The sequence below is a fragment of the Manis pentadactyla genome, chromosome 5, assembly GCF_030020395.1.
Source record: "Manis pentadactyla isolate mManPen7 chromosome 5, mManPen7.hap1, whole genome shotgun sequence".
Lineage (NCBI taxonomy): Eukaryota > Metazoa > Chordata > Mammalia > Pholidota > Manidae > Manis > Manis pentadactyla.
The window spans coordinates 30,162,099-30,183,926 of NC_080023.1; the positions used below are offsets into that span (position 1 = coordinate 30,162,099).

General features: G+C 35.4%; 1 protein-coding gene across 8 annotated transcripts in view; it reads right to left on the minus strand.

Moving 5' to 3' along the window:
* The window catches only part of ARAP2 (ArfGAP with RhoGAP domain, ankyrin repeat and PH domain 2), a 200,516-nt gene that overhangs the window by 166,649 nt on the left and 12,039 nt on the right, over window positions 1-21,828 (minus strand). For all 8 annotated transcript variants that reach the window (XM_036908436.2, XM_036908437.2, XM_036908438.2 and 5 more), the window contains exons 2-6: window positions 18,934-19,996; window positions 4,542-4,600; window positions 3,392-3,468; window positions 2,594-2,685; window positions 785-1,138 (exon numbers count right to left, since the gene is read on the minus strand). In XM_036908436.2, the coding sequence (XP_036764331.2) occupies window positions 785-1,138; window positions 2,594-2,685; window positions 3,392-3,468; window positions 4,542-4,600; window positions 18,934-19,841 (1,490 nt within the window). In that variant the 5' untranslated portion in view covers window positions 19,842-19,996. The remainder of the gene's footprint in view (window positions 1-784; window positions 1,139-2,593; window positions 2,686-3,391; window positions 3,469-4,541; window positions 4,601-18,933; window positions 19,997-21,828) is intronic.

Below are 21,828 nucleotides of genomic sequence, written 5' to 3' on the forward strand. Positions count from 1 at the left end.
ATTTTCAGGGTAGTAGCAGAGAAAACCAACACATTGTAGGGACTCACAACATTAACTACTTAAATATGAGAGATTTAATCCCAACACAGTTTAATAACTCATGTGGAACATTTCAAATAAACATTTCCAAAGGACATTAAAAAATCAGGATGCCAGAGAACAATTCTAATTAAACATAAGCCTTCCCCAAAGGTTTCTCAGTACTGTAAAATACTTAAGGGAGAGATTTCTTTGTAAACATCTGAAATGATTAATCTGTTTTTAAAAATAGAACATTCAAGGGACTCTGACCTTCTGTGCAACATACAAGAATCACAACAATATATCAGTAACAGTGAAGCCCAAAATCTAGCAATGACATACTTTCCCCTAACTACAACAGGACTTACTATTACAAAACTGTTATGATATGAGCAAACATCAAACACTGGAGGCCAAGAATACCACCTCAATCTGTGCTATTTTTCTGTTATTTTTACAAATTGGGATACAGTATATTTTGGTACAAAGTTAGAAACTAACATTAAGGGTATAGGTGGGAAATCATAACTTTGTTTTAATTTGCCGCTCAGGAGCTTAACCCAGCATTCCATACAGGACATTGCACATGTCCCTCTTTATGTCTGAAGAACAGCATCTGCAAAAGTGTACTGAAAAATCTGTAAAAACTGTATTTGTTTGCATGGGACAGGGGAGGAGGAGTAGCAATCTAGCAGGTTTAGAAATAGATAAACTTAAATTTTTCATTAAAAATATGCTATTTAAGAAAAAAAGAAATACATACCCTTGAGGAGAGAGTTTGTCCAACCATCCCGATTTAATCTTCCTTGCAGATGATCCATAAAAGCAGGCATAGGGAGATATTACATTTGAGGAAATAACTGATGAATCAGCATTTCTACTTGTTGAGCTTAAGGGATAACTATGCCTATTAATAGGGTCCAAATTCAATGGCTTCTGAGTCCTGGATTTAGATGCCTTTGAACTTTTTCTTCTTAAACTCTGAAAACATTCTTCTACTGTTGAATATTCTGATTCTGAAGCAGAGTCTATTGGAAAATTGTTTTTGTCCTCTCGAGGGATCCAAATATCTTCTACTTTGTCTTCACTTACATTCTCCTTCCTGTTATCATATATGCTAAATGGAAAAGAATGGTGTTAACATTTCAAAGTGCTATATGTCTGATAAGCCACTGGTTACTTTCTTAATTTATAAACAACCAATCACAGAAATTTAAGGTCAAGAAAATCTTACAGTTCAAGTAACCCATTTGATAATTTTTAAAACACTTCTGGAAAAATTAAATAGAAATATCTCAGTATCCTAAGACATATTTGAACACTACTAGAAGTAGTATATTATCTCTTGTGTATTATTTAACCTGATCTGTTTATTTTGGGGGTTGGATGTAAGTGGTAAGATTGGAGATTGACTGTATTCTTTGTATCACAATTGAACATCTTTACCAGCACCATTAAGTAGCAAGCTCAACCTCTAGGCCCTGAAAACCTTATGAACCACTAACTCATCTGCTTTTAGATCTTGCTTCCAAATTTGTCCCTTGTCTAGCTCTCCCATTAATCAACTCCAAGGATGTTATGCTCCATCATAATAAAACAGGGAGTATGTATGATGGGTTAGACCTTTTACCAACTATTTTGCAACCCTACTGAGGAAAATTACATTACATTGTATTGTAAGCTAGAAAATGAGAAGGGGTCAGAATACACTCAGAAGGTAAATGTTATATAACACACTATTTAATGGAATGCATTCATAATGGCTAAGCATATTGTTATAGATTTAAGGAATGAAAAAACAGATTCACTCAGCTATTTATGTATAATAAAACTCATTACAAAGAAGTTTTTTGCTAATAAGTGAAACAGATATGCCTAGCGGTCAAATTACATCCTTTTGGATACTGTTCTAAAAACCATTAGTTCCTTAAAGAATGATTTTAACCTGGCCTCTTTCAGACTTTGCATTATAATATGCTCATATGAAATGCTTACTGATACTCAATTATTTAGATTCAATTTAAGGAAACCCACAAAAATGTTAGCCTTGGAAAATGAAGGATAAAACAGAAGATAAAAGGAACATAAGGTAAAGATGCAGTACACCAAGTTCTAACAAGGCTGAGAAAAAAATAAAATCTAAGTTGGTGCCTCACAAACTTAATTTCATGTATGATCTCAGTAAGTGGATAATTATCAAGCTACTCCTCAGTGCTGAACTTACAATAAAAAAAAGATAACATTACGTTTGTCAAAATTCTGCACCTCATATAGTGATACTTCTTGCATTGTCCCACATCAACACATGACTTTGCATCTTTGAAGTGTAATAATGGTCACCACATATTTGCCACTTTGGTTTCAATTAGGGAAAAACAAAAGTAATCTGTTACAGAATACCACTATATGCTCTATTTATAGTTTCTAAATCCAATTATTAAAATGAGTGCTGTCATTGAAACATTTAGAAAGATTTGAACTTTTATAAATTATTTTCTTAGAAATATGAGCAAGAAGTCAACCTTACGTAACATTCTATTCAAAAGAATCATCATCAATCATAGACTCATACCTTGATTTGACAAAAAAAGAGTTTCTTTCAGTGGTTGTTTCCCTCTTGAGTGTTTTTTCACTGGTCCAAAATTCATTCTTTATAGACTTTTTCTATTTTAAAAAAAAAGTATTTTTTTTAGGGTAGCAATATGCTACAAAGATCCACAATGTCTGGAGTTAGTTTTATTAAACAAATATCTAATTGTTTAGACCAATTTTCAGGAAAAACAATGAATTAGGGAGACTTTAACAAACAGTAGCCTTTTGATACCTATTTAAATCATTAATAATAGATTATTTCAACTAAGATATATAAAACATGCTAACCAAGAACAAATTTTTTTTACTTTCCCTCTTACTTGTGTCTTCCAACTTCTCTTTTAGTATGGCTAAGAAATAAAATACAAAAGGAATACAAATACTGGAGAGGAAGGACCAAGTGAGAGGCTGAATAATTAAGATATGTAAATAGCCAGAAGTCTGTATTTAGGTGCAAAGCAAAGCAAAATCTAGGGAGTTTTTTGTTTGCTTGCTTTCTATGGGAGTTTGTCTTCTTCTTCTTCTTTTTTTTTTTAAGTAGCTTGTCTTGTGGCAAATCTTGAAAAACCCACTGTCCTCTATTCTTGAAATCAAACTGAAATGTTTTTGTGATACATATTTAAAGATATAAATTTGCCATGATCTTGCTAAACAGAATTTTACTGACTGTAAAGTTCTTCAGTATAACATATTCAAACAGCTTATAGAATATGAAGAGGCAAATATAGACAGAAGAGCAAAGAATTGAATATGGGGAAAAAAAATGTATGGGACTAACCTTAGAATTTTCTAGTCTCTGGAAGAGAAAGGTCTCTCCATAAGGAAAAATAGAAGATGAATTCTCCTCATTTGAATCTTTTGGGGGGAATTATAGGATGACAATGGAAAGATGTGAATAAAGTTAAATATTTTTAAAAAGCCATGTTTAATTATTTTACAGCAATAATCACAACTTCAGCTTTATTCTGACAGTCCAAAATTATGCTCATAATTCTTATCTCCAATAAACTCTCCCCATGGTCTTCTTGATGCAGTGCTCACTGTAAATACCCCTTACTTCACAACCAAGACATAGAGCTCACTGTTTCTTAAAATGTGACTTTTCATATATGTCCTTTGTAAACTCTAAGATCCACATTAATATAATTAAGCACCTTTCCCACATACAATGGAAATTGTCCTGATGACATTTCTGTTAATTCCTAAATAGTATTAATGACAGAAAATTTATCTTAATTCTACTATAATTTTCAATAATTATTGAAAGTTCACTATTGTAATGACTGTCATTACACTCAAATATCAGAATCCACTTAATATAATCTAATACTATAGCTACTGACACATCTGTAAATAATTTCAAGAGAATTTCCACCATCCTTAAATCACACCAATCTTCAAGGAAGAATTCTCAACACTTAGATTTTCTGCTATGGCAAAACTTTTCTTAAGATTTAGTAGCCAAATACTTGATATCTTACTGTTGAAAAGAATGTTCCTGAACTTGTAGAAGCAAATTTTCAAAATGAAAGAAAATCCTCTGTCAACGATCAATTTACCAAAGCAATGTCAGCCCTTTCCTGTTACCATGGCAAAATTACATTCCATAAATCTATGTCCTGTGGCCAGGCTGTCAGAAACCACTTAATTTAGTGAAAATAAATGCCTTTGAATGTGACTAATGATAAATGAAGCCTGTACAAAAAAAATATTTTTACATAAGCATGTGCAAATTTCCAGGAGTCTGAGTACATATTACTGTCTTTTATTCACTCACCTTTAAAAGTGTCTGAAGTACTATGGACCTTAGCAGATGCTTATTCACATTATTCCCTATTCTACAGGTGGGCTGCCTGTTTGATTACATTTTTTAACACATTTAAGACTCTCAAATGACTTTTACAGACACTTTAAAAGCTGAGACTCACTTTGCTGTGTCACAGACTTCCCAGATGAAGTAGCAGTATTTCTTCTCTCACGGAAATAGCTTAAAGCAAAGGGAAAAGTAGATAAATTAAAACAGATAGGTAAAAATATATACATTACTATCTTAAGTAAAAGGATTAATTATGAAGACTTAGATTATTTTCAGTAGAAAAAAACAATACTCAAAAGTAAGTTTGATTTTAATTAAACAGAATGGCCAAATTCCACAAATGTATTTCTCTAAATAGGCTTAAAGGAAAGAGATTTCAATGGATATTACAAATGTTTGCTTCTCCTATTTCAAATACAGAAAAGTAAATAAATATATTTGTCCAATGCTAGTATGCACATAAAAGAATCTAAAAACTGTTAGCCATATCCCTGTGAGAAACTAATTTTCTAACTAGATGTTGGTATTTATGTAGTTTTTCTGCCATCAGCTTTGTAATATTGAGTGAAAAATACACAAGACATTTTCTCAAAGTTCTTACAGCCTTAGGAGGGAGATATTACAGATAAGTAGCAATGACAAAGAAAAACACTGGAGGAACAGAGGGAAATGAATACCTAACCACTCTATGAAAGAGTTCTACTGCTTTCCCATCTAAATGTAAGGTTCATGACAGTGTTCTTAACCTCTCTTAAATATACATATGCTAAAGTAACTACAAGCAAGGATATAGAAAAAGAGTAGAAACCAATGAAATAGAATAGGAGCAAAATTTAAAAATCATTGTAACCAAAAGCTGGTTCTCTGAAGAGCAATAAAATTATTAAACCTCAGGGAAGGAAAATAATAGTGAGCCAGAGGAATAAATTAATATCAGAAATGAAGGAGAGGACATCACTATAAATCCTACAAGCATAAAGGGATAATTACAGATTATTAAGAAAAAATTTATGCCAATAAACTCAACAATTTAAATGAAATGGAAAAACTTGAGCTACACATTATCAAATATGACACAAAGAATAAATAGAAAGTCTCAATATCCCTGTATCTGTTAGAGAAATTTAATTTAGTAATTAATCACCTACCCACAAATAGTCTAGGCACAGATATTTCACTGTTAAATTCCATAAAACATTTAAGGAGGAAATAATAGGAATCCCACACAAACTTTTTCAGAAAATAAGGATGGAGGGACTACTTCCTAGTTCATTCTATAAAGCCAGTATTACTGATACAAAATCATCAAAAAAAAACTACAGATAAATATTCCTCAGAAACTTAGATGCAAAAACCATTAACAAAATATCAGCAAATCAAATTCAATAATATATAAAAGGGCAATACAAGAGAACAAGATGAAATTTACCCCCAGGAAAGTAAAAGCTGGTTTTCACTGGAAAAATCGTAATTCAACACACTAAGGAAATAAAGGGAAAAATTATATTCTTGTAACAGATCCAGAAAAGCCAACTGACAAAATTCAACATTTATTTATGACAAAAACTCTCAGCATACTAGAAATAGAAGAAAACTTCCTCAACTGAATAAAGTGCATTTATGAAAAACCTACATCATAATTAATGGTTAAAGACTGAATGATTTCCCCTAAGACTGGGAGTAAGGAAAAGAGGTCTGTTTGCACTACTTATATTCACATTATCTCAGAGGTCTCAGCCAGCACAATATGACAAGTGAAAGAAATAAGATGCATGAATATCATAAAGGAAAGTATCTTATATGCCGAAGGTTAGCTAATAATTAAGTAGAAAATCCTCAAGAATTTACAAAAAAACACTTCTCAAATAAGTCAGTCTGGCAAGGCCCCAGGATAAGAGGCAATTATTTAAAAATTCAACAGTTTTCCAAAATACTAGCAATAAACAACTGGAAAAGTAGTTTGAAAAGTCAACTTTTACAACAGTATACAAAAGTACTAAGAGGTAAACTTACCAAAATATGGGCAAAATAGACAGACTGAAAACTATTAAACATTGTTGAGTAAAATTAGACAATGAAAATAAAGTTACACCATGTTAATGGAAGACACAAAGTTGTCAGTTCTCCACAAACTGATATACAGAATCAACATAACCCCAAACAAAATTTCAGTGGGCTTTTTTATAGAAATTAACAAGGTGACTTTAAAATTTACATGCATATACAAATAACCTAGAATGTCAGAATAAAACCGGAAAATTTATATAATTCGATTTCAATATTTAGACTAAACTACTGAATTAAATCAGTGTAGTACTGGTGGAAGGACAGACATAAGCATACCTATGACACAGCAATTCTCCTCCTAGGTATATATACAACAGACATGCACATTCATATGCTCCAAGAAAAAAACACCCAAATGTATGTCAGCATGAAAACAGTGAAACAAACTGTGAGTCACACACTATTCAACAACAGCAAACTGAAAGGCAGCAACATGCGTACATCTCAAAAACACCACGTTGAGGAAAAGATATGCACAAAATGTTTCTTGCTGTATGATTCCATTTATATGAAATTCTAGAGAAGGCAAAACTAATTTATAAGATCAGTCTGATGCAAAGGGTATGGTAATGTACTGATAATGGGCCAAAGAGATTTTTGGAAATTGATAGAAATGTCCTACATTGTGATATTGTGATGGTCACATGGGTGTATATGTTTGCCAAAACTCATCAACCTGTATTCTTAAAATGAGTCTATTATACTATTTGCAAATCAGATATAAATAAAGCTGATTTACATTATGTGTATACATATACATTATTTAAATGTAAAATACTGGCCATGTTGAGAATATGAAATATTTATCAATAGAATGAATATCATGGTATAGCCATATGATGAATACTATACAGCAGTAAAAATAAACCACAACAATCAGCACTGATGAGTCTCAAAGTTAAGCAAAATGAGCTTAACTGAAAGAATATTTGTTATATGATTGCATATTTTTCTTAAGTTCACAAAACAGTCAAAACTATACTGTTTGGGATATACTTAAGATGTAAAAAAAAAAACTTAAGCAAGAAAATAACTGTTATTTAAATTCAGGAAAGAAGGTGTCTTTCACAAGGAAAGGGCACAACAACTCTACCAAAGAGTTACAGAGGAATTCCTCCTTGTTCATTATCTCTAGATTCTTGATACTATTACCAACTATAATTATTTCTTCAAATTTGTTCTGACACAAGAACACAGTAATGATTTGTACCCTTGAGTAGAGCAGTGCTCAAATTTTCTACATCTTTGGTAACCTCTGCTAATAATAAATATTGCTAATTCTTATTAAGCATTTATTCTATGTCAGACACAAGTCTCAAAATCACACACACACACACACACACACAATGTATCTTCACAAACAACCTAAGTAAGAACTATTATTACCTGCATTTTTTTAAGAAGAAAATTGACACACAAAAGCTGTTAACTGACTTTCCCACAGTCACACAAATCATTAGTAACTAATTGGGCATTCAAACCCAGGCAGTCTAGTTCCATATTCTAAACCACAATGCTTACTAAAAAACTCAACCTTAATTTACTGAAAAATACACACAAATTAAAAAAAAAAGACTTTGAACTATTTTAAGTACACCCATTAATGGTATTTTAAAGCATTATATGTTGTTGGTTTAACTATTAGTCATATGAAATGTAAAAAAATGTGATGATTTTTTATTTTTATACTCAATATCCACCTGCAAGTGATTACCAAATCTATCACCCAAGTTTATTTCATCTATTGTAGATGAAAGACTGGCTCAATACGGGAAACAAATTGTTCTGAAAACTGTTGATTAGCAATTTATATCCTCATTTATCTATGAATAAATTATCACAAGGTATTTTATATTCTAATGCATATTATGCCCAAAGCATAATGTAAGGAAATTATATAGGTACATCTAACATCTCAACCTAATAACAGCCCTATGAGGTAGGTCTTGGTGTCCTAATCCTACCAATAAGTAAAGAAAGCTCTCCCAGCCCAAGTCCCACAGCTAATAGGAGGCAAAGTCAACTTCAATGTCAATTCTGCCTTAAGTGAGAAGTCCATGTCCTTTCCTCCTATCTGCCTCTTTCTGCCCTTTTATTTTCCCACCAGTTATCCTAATTGAGATTACTTTTAAATTTAAAATATTAAGCATGATTAAACTGCAAAAATTACAAACCCATAAAGAAAAGTGGTAGTTATCCTCCTGTTAATATGCTTTTCTGATCTTGGTCAAGTTACTTACAGCTCTGAACTGGATTCCTCATTTACTGAAGGGGAATAAAAATAGGTCTTGCTGCCTAGGAATATGAGAAGTAATGACATAATACTTTTAAAGAGCTTAAGGTGTGTCCTACCAATGTAAACACAGTAAGAATGTGCTATTATTATTTTTACTAGAGAAAAAAAATGGTTGGTCTTCCTTGCAAACTGAATGTGCACATTTGTTTCTCTAAGTTTAAAAAGCATGAAAACTCTTCATTTGTGATAGTGAAAAAGTTTTAACCTAATAGGGGAATAAACTGTGGTGTTTTTCCCTTTAATAAAATAATATAGAGCAGTTAATGCAGAGAATATGTGCTTTGATATGGACAAATCTCAAAACCAAAATTGACTGCAACATCAACTTGCAAAAAAATAACTCTGATTACCCAAGTGACTTGTCAGCATACTAGAGATGTTTTTTTTTTTCACACAGCTTTTAATCATAAAAATTGCCAAGACACAGGCAGAAACAAGATGGCGGCGTGAGTAGGACAGCAGGAATCTCCTCTCAAAAACATATATATTTTTGAAAATACAACAAATACAACTAATCCTAAAAGAGAGACCAGAAGACACAGGACAACAGCCAGACTACATCCACACCTGCGAGAACCCAGCGCCTGGTGAAAGGGGTAAGATACAAGCCCCGGCCCAGTGGGACCCGAGCGCCCCTCACCTCAGCTCCTGGCAGGAGGAGAGGAGTGGGAGCGGGGAGGGAGAGGGAGCCCAGGACTGCTAAATACCCAGCCCTAGCCATCCGCACCAGAGCGCAGACACAGTGCATGCATGGAGTGCTGGAAACTAGGGAAACAGGACAGCAAGACCTTGGAGAGGGTCCCGAAGCCGGCGCCCCTGTGACAAAGAAAAGCAAGTGCTTTTTGAAAGTCTTAAAGGGACAGGGACGCCACAGCTGGACGGAAGCATCCTGGGTCACAGCCCAGCAGCTGGAAATGCCAGGGAACTCCGGGCGCACTAACCCCCTGGGCAACAGCTCTGAGACCCCTCATGGAGGTTAACAGCCAAACAGCCCCCCATCCATTACTCCTCCGGGGCCCCGCCACAGTAGAGCAGCGGCCTGAGGCTGGCCACGCCTACAGCAAGGGAGCTTCCTCCATAGCGGCCGGGCAAGATACAGAGACCCAGTCTACACAAAATTGCCCAACACAGCCACTAGGGATCGCAGTTGTCCCAGTAAAGAAAGGCCAGGAGAAAGTGAAAAGACTTGGCTCTCCCAGCTGACAAAAAGTCAATAGCTCACCATTGCAACTATCAACATAAAAAGGCAAAAAAATTTGATCCAGAGAAGATTAACCCAGACAGCTTCGACATCTGCTATATCTTCCCCTGAGAAGGAACCTGGGGAGATAGATTTAACCAGTCTTCCTGAAAAAGAATTCAAAACAAAAGTCATAACCATGCTGATGGACTTGCAGAGAAATATGCAAGAACTAAGGAAGGAGAATTCAGAAATAAAACAAGCTCTAGAAGGACTTCAAAACAGAATGGATGAGATGCAAGAGACCATTAATGGACTAGAAAACAGAGAATAGGAATGCAGAGAAGCTGATGCAGAGAGAGATAAAAGGATCTAAGAATTTTAAGAGAACTGAGTGACCAATCGAAACAGAACAATATCCGGATTATACAGGTACCAGAAGAAGAAGAGAAAGAAAAAGGGATAGAAAGTGACTTTGAAGAAATAATTGCTGAAAACATCCCCAAACTAGGGGAGGAAATGACCTCTCAGACCACAGAGGTACACAGAACTCCCATGACAAGGGATCCAAGGAGGGCAACACCAAGACACATAATAATAAAAATGGCAAAGATAAAAGACAAGGACAAAGTATTAAAGGCAGCCAGAGAGAAAAAAAAGGTCACCTACAAAGGAAGACCCATCAGGCTATCATCAGACTTCTCAACAGAAACCCTACAGGCCAGAAGAGAATGGCATGATATACTTAATGCAATGGAACAGAAGGCCCTCGAACCAAGACTACTGTATCCAGCATGATTATCATTTAAATATGAAAGAGGGATTAAACAATTCCCAGATAAACAAAAGTTGAGGGAATTTGCCCCCCACAAACCACCTCTACAGGGCATCTTACAGGGACTGCTCTAGATGAGAGCACTCCTAAAAAGAGCACAGAACAAAACACCCAACATATGAAGAAGGGAGGAGGAGGAATAAGAAGGGAGAGAAATAAAGAATCACCAGACCGTGTTTATAATAGCTCAATAAGCGAGTTAAGTTAGATAGTAAGATAGTAAAGAAGCTAACCTTGAACCTTTGGTAACCACAAACTTAAAGCCTGCAATGGCAATAAGTACATACCTTTCAATAATCACCCTAAATGTAAATGAACTGAATGCAACAATCAAAAGACACAGAGTAACAGAATGGATAAAAAAGCAAGACCCATCCATATGCTGCTTACAAGAGACTCACCTCAAATCCAAAGACATGCACAGACTTAAAGTCAAGGGATGGAAAAAGATATTTCATGCAAACAACAGAGAGAAAAAAGCAGGTGTTGCAATACTAGTATCAGACAAAATAGACTTCAAAATAAAGTAACAAAAGATAAAGAAGGACATTACATAATGATAAAGGGCTCAGTCCAACAAGAGGATATAACCATTCTAAGTATATATGCACCCAATACAGGAGCACCAACATACCTAAAACAAATACTAACAGAACTAAAGGAGGAAATAGAATGCAATGCATTCATTTTGGGAGACTTCAACATACCACTCACTCCAAAGGACAGATCCACCAGACAGAAAATAAGTAAGGACACAGAGGCACTGAACAACGCACTAGAACAGATGGACCTAATAGACATCTACAGAACTCTACATCCAAAAGCAACAGGATACACGTTCTTCTCAAGTGCACATGGAACATTCTCCAGAATAGACCACATACTAGGACACAAAAAGAGCCTCAGTAAATTCCAAAAGATTGAAATCCGACCAACCAACTTTTCAGACCACAAGGGCATAAAACTAGAAATAAACTGTACAAAGAAAGCAAAAAGGCTCACAAACACATGGAGGCTTAACAACACGCTCCTAAATAATCAATGGATCAATGACCAAATCAAAATGGAGATCCAGCAATATATGGAAACAAATGACAACAACACAAAGCCCCAACTACTGTGGAATACAGCAAAAGCAGTCTTAAGAGGAAAGTATACAGCAATCCAGGCATATTTAAAGAAGGAAGAACAATCCCAAATGAATGGTCTAATGTCACAATTATTGAAATTGGAAAAAGAAGAACAAATGAGGCCTAAGGTCAGCAGAAGGAGGGACATAATAAAGATCAGAGAAGAAATAAATAAAATTGAGAAGAATAAAACAATAGCAAAAATCAATGACACCAAGAGCTGGTTCTTTAAGAAAATAAACAAAATAGATAAGCCTCTAGCCAGACTTATTAAGAGGAAAAGAGAGTCAACACAAATCAACAGAATCAGAAATGAGAAAGGAAAAATCACGATGGACCCCACAGAAATACAAAGAATTATTAGAGAGTACTATGAAAACCTATATTGTAACAAGCTGGGAAACCTACGAGAAATGGACAACTTCCTAGAAAAATACAACCTTCCAAGACTGACCCAGAAAGAAACAGAAAATCTAAACAGACCAATTACCAGCACCAAAATTGAAGTGGTAATCAAAAAACTACCAAAGAACAAAACCCCTGGGCCAGATGGATTTACCTTGGTCAGACATACAGAGAAGATACAATACCCATTCTCCTTAAAGTTTTCCAAAAAAATAGAAGAGGAGGGAATACTCCCAAACTCATTCTATGAAGCCAATATCACCCTAATACCAAAACCAGGCAAAGACCCCACCAAAAAAGAAAACTACAGACCAATATCCCTGATGAACGTAGATGCAAAAATACTCAACAAAATATTAGCAAACCGAATTCAAAAATACATCAAAAGGATCGTACACCATGACCAAGTGGGATTCACCCCAGGGATGCAAGGATGGTACAACATTCAAAAGTCCATCAACATCATCCACCACATCAACAAAAAGAAAGACAAAAACCACATGATCATCTCCATAGATGCTGAAAAAGCATTCGAAAAAATTCAACATCCATTCATAATAAAAAACTCTCGATAAAAAAGTACCTCAACATAATAAAGGCCATGTATGAGGATAAACCCACAGCCAACATCATACTAAACAGTGAGAAGCTGAAAGCTTTTCCTCTGCGATCGGGAACAAGACAGGGATGACCACTATCCCCACTGTTATTCAACATAGTACTGGAGGTCCTAGCCATGGCAATTAGACAAAACAAAGAAATACAAGGAATCCAGATTGGTAAAGAAGAAGTTAAACTGTCACTATTTGCAGATGACATGATATTGTACATAAAAAACCCTAGAACTACTAGAGCTAATATCGGAATTCAGCAAAGTTGCAGGATACAAAATTAACACACAGAAATCTGTGGCTTTCCTATACACTAACAATAAACTAATAGAAAGAGAAATCAGGAAGACAATTCCATTCACAATAGCAACTCTTAAGAGAAATTAAAGAGGTCACTAAAAAATGGAAATTCATCCCATGCTCTTGGGTAGGAAGAATTAATATCATCAAAATGGCCATCCTGCCCAAAGCAATATACAGATTCGATGCAATCCCTATCAAATTACCAACAGCTTTCTTCAATGAACTGGAACAAATGGTTCAAAAATTCATATAGAAACACCAAAGACCCCGAATAGATAAAGCAATCCTGAGAAGGAAGAATAAAGTGGGGGGGATCTCACTCCCCAACTTCAAGCTCTACTACAAAGCCACAGTAATCAAGACAATTTGTTACTGGCACAAGAACAGAGCCACAGACCAATGGAACAGAATAGAGACTCCAAACATTAACCCAAACATATATGGTCAACTAATATTCGATAAAGGGCCATGGACATACAATGGGGAAATGACAGTCTCTTCAACAGATGGTGCTGGCAAAACTGGACAGTTACATGTAAGAGAATGAAAGTGGATCACTGTCTAACCCCATACACAAAAGTAAATTCGAAATGGATCAAAGACTTGAATGTAAGTCATGAAACCATAAAACTCTTAGAAAAAAACATAGGCAAAAATCTCTTAGAAATAAACATGAGTGACCTCTTCTTGAACATATCTCCCTGGGCAAGGGAAACAAACACAAAAATGAAAAAGTGGGACTATATCAAGCTAAAAAGCTTCTGTACAGCAAAGGACACCAACAATAGAACAAAAAGGTATCCTACAGTATGGAAGAATATATTCGAAAATGACAGATCCGATAAAGGGTTGACATCCAAAATATATAAAGAGCTCACACACCTCAACAAACAAAAAGCAAATAGTCCAATTAAAAAATGGGCAGAGGAGCTGAATAGACAGTTCTCTAAAGAAGAAATTCAGATGGCCAACAGACACATGAAAAGATGCTCCACATCGCTAGTCATCAGAGAAATGCAAATATAAAACCACAATGAGATATCATCTCACACCAGTAAGGATGGCTACCATCCAAAAGACAAACAACAAATGTTGGCGAGGTTGTGGAGAAAGGGGAACTCTCCTACACTGCTGGTGGGAATGTAAATTAGTTCAACCATTGTGGAAAGCAGTATGGAGGTTCCTCAAAATGCTCAAAATAGAAATACCATTTGACCCAGGAATTCCACTTCTAGGAATTTACCCTAAGAATGCAGCACTCCAGTTTGAAAAAGACAGATGCACCCCTATATTTATTGCTGCACTATTTACAATAGCCAAGATATGGAAGCAACCTAAATGCCCATCAGTAGATGAATGGATAAGGAAGATGTGGTACATATACACAATGGAATATTACTCAGCCATAAGAAAAAAACAAATCCTACCATTCGCAACAACATGGATGGAGCTAGAGGGTATTATGCTCAGTGAAATAAGCCAGGTGGAGAAAGACAAGTACCAAATGATTTCACTCATATGTGGAGTATAAGAACAAAGGAAAACTGAAGGAACAAAACAGCAGCAGAAGCACAGAACCCAAGAATGGACTAACAGTTACCAAAGGGAAAGGGACTGGGGAGGACAGGTGGGAAGGGAGGGATAAGGGCAGGAAGAAAAGAAAGGGGGCATTATGATTAGCATGTATAGTTTTGGGGGGCACGGGGAGGGCTGTGCAACACAGAGAAGACAAGTAGTGATTTTACAGCATCTTACTATGTTGATGGACAGTGACTGTGAACGGGGATGTGAGGGGGACTTAGTGAAGGGGGAAGCCTAGTAAACATAATGTCCTTCATGTAATTGTAGATTAATGATACCAAAACCAAAAAAAAACAAAAAATAAAATAAAATTGCCAAGACAAGCAGTGGCATAAAGGATAATTAACATCAAAGATCTCCTTTTATGATCTATGCTTACCTATTACATAGATAAGACAGCCACACCAAAAAAAAAAAATAATTACACACCAGAAATGTCACAGAATGCTTAAAAAACTCAGTACTTATAATTCATAACAGACTGACTATAACAAACTAACTACAGGTCATTACAGAACTGAATCCAATGAAAAAGGCCACAATAGCTAGGCAGCAGTTTAAACTACCTTGAAGTTATATAGCATCTAAACTGAAACACATAAATCTGATAGCAGAAAACATGTAAGTGTATTAACTACAGTACCAATCAAGAATGTGAAATTTATAGTCCATAGATAATTAAGTCTTAATGTATGAAGTTCCAAAAATAGTCCTTAGGATAAGAATAAATAATAAATCACTATCATGAAAATTACTTTCATCAACTAGAAAAATCTGTAGCTCAAAATATATTTTCTCAAAAAGGTGCTTTTTAATTATGAAAAATAAAAAAGTATCTTCGTAGTGTCTTTTTACCTGTAAAAAGTATTGAGCAGTGAGATAACTTTATCCTCTAAGAAGAAATCAAACTGTTGACTATTTAAATTTTTATTATTTAGGAGTTCAGTCTGAATTTTACAAATATTGAAATAATCAGCCTATTTTTTTCATAGAATTTATATAAAAGAATTCTAAAGGAAAAATGCTGGATTTTAGATTGCTAAGCATTTTTCTGATAGAGCATGAAATGTGAAGTTTTTCTTGAACATGAAAAGGAAAGGATGAGTTTCTGTGTTTTTCTTATTCAATGCAGCCAGCACTTGCTCCTTCCTTTTCTGTACAGTTTTTGCTCAGTATCCACTTCTAATGTCTATTATCCTGTGTATATCTAGAACAAATTATCTGTGATTTTTATTTTTAATAAAATGTTCAAAGAAGGCTAGAGTCTTCGGGTTTAGATTTCAAACTTCTGAAAAGCCCTCAATAGTTAATGCTGTGCCTTAGTCTCTTAATGAGCTAGGACAGACGCACTCCAATCACAGTACAGCCATGCACACCGTCCTCCTCCCCATGACTCTGCTTCCTTATTTTCCCTTTCCCAAAAACATTCAGAGCCACAACACCTACAAGAGAGGGCTTTGTGACTTGTGCGCAAGATAAAATAGTTGCATGAACGATGTATGGAAATTATTAAACTGGGGAGCAGTATTAGAAACGTAGACCTCTTCAGCAGCTGAAAGCTATCTGTTCCTTCCTGCCTGGAGCACTAAGGGGACCCATCTAGAAGGATCACAGGAGAACCTATGACTCCAGGGAAATGACAAGATGGCAGTGGGACTGGCTTCCTGCTCTGAGGCCCCCATGGGAGACCTCCAGGTGAAGGTGATAAAGGATGGATGGAGCTGGCGCTTCAGGAAAGAGTAGTTAAAAAAGAGATCCTGAGGGTCTTTGTCCAGCATAGCCCCACCCTACCCAGCCTTCCTGAGAAAAAGAGCAGGCAGGAATCAGGACAGAAACTCAAAGCAAGGACAAAGCCAATCTATTTGACCGGAGAGTCAACTGTGTCAAACACATTAGAAAGGGAGTGGGGACGGGTGGAGGGAGGGCAGTGCATGTCTGGTGGGAGAGAAACAAAGGGTTTCAGAGCAGGAAATCACACCAGCACATTTTTTAAACAGATAACATGAAATGTTTTAACTAGTAAAGAAATTATGTTAAAAGCACTGGTCCCAAGGAAATACTTTTATTTGTTACATCAAGGAATGCACTAAATATCATTTAGTTGTTACCTCAATAGCAAGAATCTCCAATTATATTATCCACAATTTTATTTTTAAGGTTATATTGTAACACTTTAAAATCCTGAATTACTATTTGCAATTCAGGTGAGAACCACAAAGAGAAATAAACAGGGAAGTTTGAAAATAATTTATTTTACTTTCTCATTTTATGATTTGAGCCCTACAGTTGCAGATACCATTTACAGCCATAATCAAAGTAGAAAGGTTACAATGGGTAACTGGGCATGCTATCATGCAGCTAGTACTCAATTATTTACTGCTGATTTTAACATTATTTCAATTCTCATTTTCAAGGATTCCCAGTCACAATGTGAATAACAAGCCTTTCATATGATACAAAGCTTATATTTACAACTAAATGAACATCAAAGTCTCAAAATTTATGAAAAATAGTACATGCTGTTTAAGACTTAAGCCTTATGTTAAAGGCTCATTAAAACTTAAGCCAAATGTTTCTTATTTGAAGTTATCCTTATGGCTCCCAAAAGGATTCTGTTCTGGCAAAGAGGGTTTTAATGTGTGCACTCATAGCAGACCCTCCTTGGGTATTTTCTTTTGATCATTTAAAATTAGCAAACTATTTTAAGCTGAAGTGTCACACAAAGGTTGGTGATCTACAGTCCTATGAAATATTACTGTTTATATATGCATATATATATATGCAATTGTTATGTATACATGTGTGTGTATACATATACGCAATCAACATTTTTAATAGTTACTAATGAGCAGTTAAGAAAGAGGGTTAAATTAATCTAAGGCTCAATTACCTCCTAAGAAAATGGATGAATAGTATCTACTTAACAGGGCCATCATGAGAATTAGATAACCGATGGAAAATTATAAAGCAAACTAGCAACTAGGTGTTTAATAAATGACATTAAAACAATTGATTCCCTAGAAAACTAGACATTGCTATTGGCAAGGCATTAGGGATTCTGCCTTCAAAGAGTTTATGCTCTCACGGGAGGTACTTAAATTAATATAGTATTGTAAACCACCATATTTTCTCTGGCAAATATAACCAAAATTTTGCTCTGTAAGTACCAAAGGTGCCTAAGAAGAAGAGAACCAGCAGGCGGACAGAGTGGATACAGAGGATAGGATGATCCTACATGACTGCCAGCCTAGAGCCTGTGCAGGAGTGCAAATCTGGAATTACATTGAGTGCCACAGCAGCAGTCAAATTCCAACAGCCTCCTGATTCCCAGAAAAGACAAGTATTAGCTTTGACGGAAAAAAAAATATCCCACCACAACCCTGGAGAAAACCACAACTACTTTAGATGTAACTTTAAGAAAGGGATAAAAGCTCTCCCTGCTGTAAGTCAGCTCTTCTTACAGGCCATAGTTACCTCAGGGTACCAATGACTGGACATGCTGGTAGGGCCCCTCTATAGAATTCCAGTCTCCAGGGAATCTGGGTTCATACTGTACTGCTATCATCTTTTTACATCTGTCTTCTACACTACACTTCAAGCTTCTACATTTCTACCTCCTTTGCACCTGGCACAGTGACCCGTACCAAGTTGGTGTTCATGAGATGTGATGAATTATTAATTCATGCCAAGCATTGTTCCAGACAGTAGAGATACAAACATTAGAAAAATGGCCCCTCCCAAAAAACAATCCAGTGGGGAGACAAACTCAGCAATTCAAATACAAGAACTCATGGAAAAATGTAACACCAGGTATGGAGGAAGGTAGAGGAAGGAATATCCAGGTAGAATTAAGGGAAGGGACTCCTCCCCAGTTACAAGGGAGAAAGCTAGGCATTTATAAGTTGGAAACAGACTCTGGGAAATAATGAACAGAGAAGTGGCATAAAAAAAGCTTTGAAAGAGAAGGAAGAAAAAGCTGGTTAGTTTAGGTAAATTAATATAAGTCACATTTAGAAAGGAACACTGAAAATATAATTGTTAACAATAACTAAATTCCCTCAAACTGAATACTTACAGCTTATATAAAAAATCTTACCTCCCTGAAATTCCTCTCACTGACCCTGGGATCTCTGGTACAGGTCGATGTCTTAGCAGAAAAGATCGAGATGGTCTTGAAACCAACTTGCTCCGAGTTCTCATAGGTTCTAGGATTGGTGATGATGGAACATACAAATCATTTACAACCATTTCTCCTTGAAATTGGAAGAATGGGGATGGTACTGATTTTTCTAATAAACCATTAGCCCCATTTCCAGAATTTGCTTCTGATATTGAAAAGCCAAGGGAAGGAAGGCATTCAGAGTCTGCCCTGGGAAGCTTGCTCACATTTCCTGAGATCAAATCAACTTGCTGCGTTTGTTCTTCTTCAGTTGTGCAATCCATAGTCTTCTTTGTTATCAGAGATTCCATTTTAATATTTTCACTACCAAATAAGGAATCTTGAAAAGAACCCAAATTCAGATGTGGTTCTCCTTCTGGAATGGGAAAAATGTGCTTGGGAAGAGACAGCTTATCATCTGATTTAGGAGACTGGCTATTTTCCACACTGACATCATTTCGATCAAGATTATTTGTAACAGTCTCAGATTGCATTGGGCTAGGTGTCTGAAAACTACCTGAATCTGAAAGTACTATGCAGGTATTCTGATCAGAAGATGGAGTGCGGCAATCCTTTGAAATCTCATCATTCTTCTTTGTTTTATGAACATTTGCATATATTGGAATATCTTGCATTTTTGACAAGATGATCTGTAATTGCTTAAGTATCCTCCTACGGTGTCCTGTAGGTGATATTCCAAGTTTGTGTAGCACGTTGTCATTTACTGCTGCACAGTCCTTCACAGTATTAAAACCAAACTCACGGAAGTGTAAGAGATACTGCTCCAAATTAATGCTCATTAGGAAATCTTTGATATCAACATTTACTTCACTGACTGAGGACATAATGGTGGCTTCATTACTAAGCTGAGTTACAAAAAGCAGCACAATGAAGTACAAACAGGAGAGTGCACGTCTGTACTGATTTTTCCTTTATTACTTGCAACAAAAAATATGTCAAAATGTTATTTTCTCCACAATAAATGTCTGTGTGCTTAAGCCTGGAAAAAAAAAGAAAATTAATTTTTAGAACATTTTAGTAATTAAAACCTAGTTTTATAAGCTTTCTGTGATATGACAGTAATAAGGATAATTTGACTTTTGTTCACTGTGAGTTTAGACTCTTCGGCATTACTTTGTATGCTCTAAGAAGTCAATTCCTAGGTAAAGGATGAAGGTGCAGGAACAGAAATGTTACAGTAGTATCAAGGGATGATTTTCACCAAGGTAAAAAATGACTCTCACACAAATATAAAATGAACATGTGTCAATTATTTTATTTAACTCATCAATAAAAGAGGGAATCAATAAAATGGTAAGGCTGGTTCCAAGAGCATTTGGGAACAGGTTTATACAGTTTATCAGAAAAGACTTTTTTTTAAGTGTTAGAAAAGACGTGTAGGTTGTATTTTCTTTTTTTCCTAAACTGATTAATGTCTTACAGGGCAACAGAACCATTACCTATGGGGTTATCATCTACTGGACAAAAATCCAAGAGCTAAGAGATAACTTTCCAGTTCTGGGCTCTAAACAAATAGTAAATAGAAAATAGAGCATAAGAATTAGAATTAAATATTTTAGGGTGGGCCTGTTAAACAATATCCCCACAAGGCATTGAAAGAATATCTTGAACACTTTTTATTTCCAAATCGTTGATAATTTTTCTTAATAATAACTAGATATGAACAACTTTCCCCTTTAATACCTTTTATTCAAAGACTCTTAAAAAGTAGTTAGAACATATTTCTTGGGTCAGTAATTTTTGTTTCAAAAAAGCAGTAGCATTATATATACAACATTTATATACAAGATAAGACTAGATGAATAACTCATTCATTCTTAAGTACATTCTTAAATAACAGGAAATAAACTAATACGGAAGTAAAAGGAAAAAGTTTAAAGGTCTCATTTTCCTTTTTGCCCAGCAGATTCACATAGCTTCCTTTTTCTTCCAAACAACATCACTAAAATTATTAAGAAGTGAACTTATCTAGGTGCTGCTGATATGGCTATGTTCAATTTGTGAAAATGTATGGATATGTGCAAATTTCTCTACCTTCTGCTTCAATTAAAAGAACACAGCACAGAATATGCATAATACCCATATACTGAAGTAATAAAATGACACACACCCAAACAAGGTAAATTTATCTGAACAAGCCCTGGTGTAGTGTTGCTGGAAATCACATCTTAACACAGCTCTCTGAAAGGCAAAACTCAGATACAGTGTGTCTGACATGTCAACAACCCATAATATTGCCTCAACTATTAGAAAGTTTCAGCAAACACTGACAAACAGGTATGCCAAAAAAGGAAAAGCACACACCACATTCAGGTAGCACTAGACGGGCACAGAAATAAAAGTACAAACGAGATCAGAGGCAGGAAAGGCATCTGTCAGTAAAGTATCCCTGGGTCCCACTCAAAATGACAAACGTCAGGAAAAAAAAAGCAGCGAGTTAAACCTCAACACCAAATACAAAACTAATTATCAGATATACCACTCTTAATTCTATACATTTTATAAACGAATACATTATCTAATTGTTTTGCACATCACAAGATGGAAATAATTCTTGTGTCATCAAATTGGTTGTCCCCTTGACCTTGCGACTTCCCGGTCCTGGAAACTGTGAAAACATAGTCTTTTTGTTAAGCCAGGCAGTCTGGAGTACTTTGTCACAACAGCGCAAACTGACTAATACATTCCTCCATCCTCACTGTCCTTGCCACGGTTTAGACCCTCATTATATCTCTTGCCTGGATTACTTCAACAGTCTCTGAACAAATCCCTCAGCCCAGTCTCCATGTGTCAGTGAACTACTGAAAATCC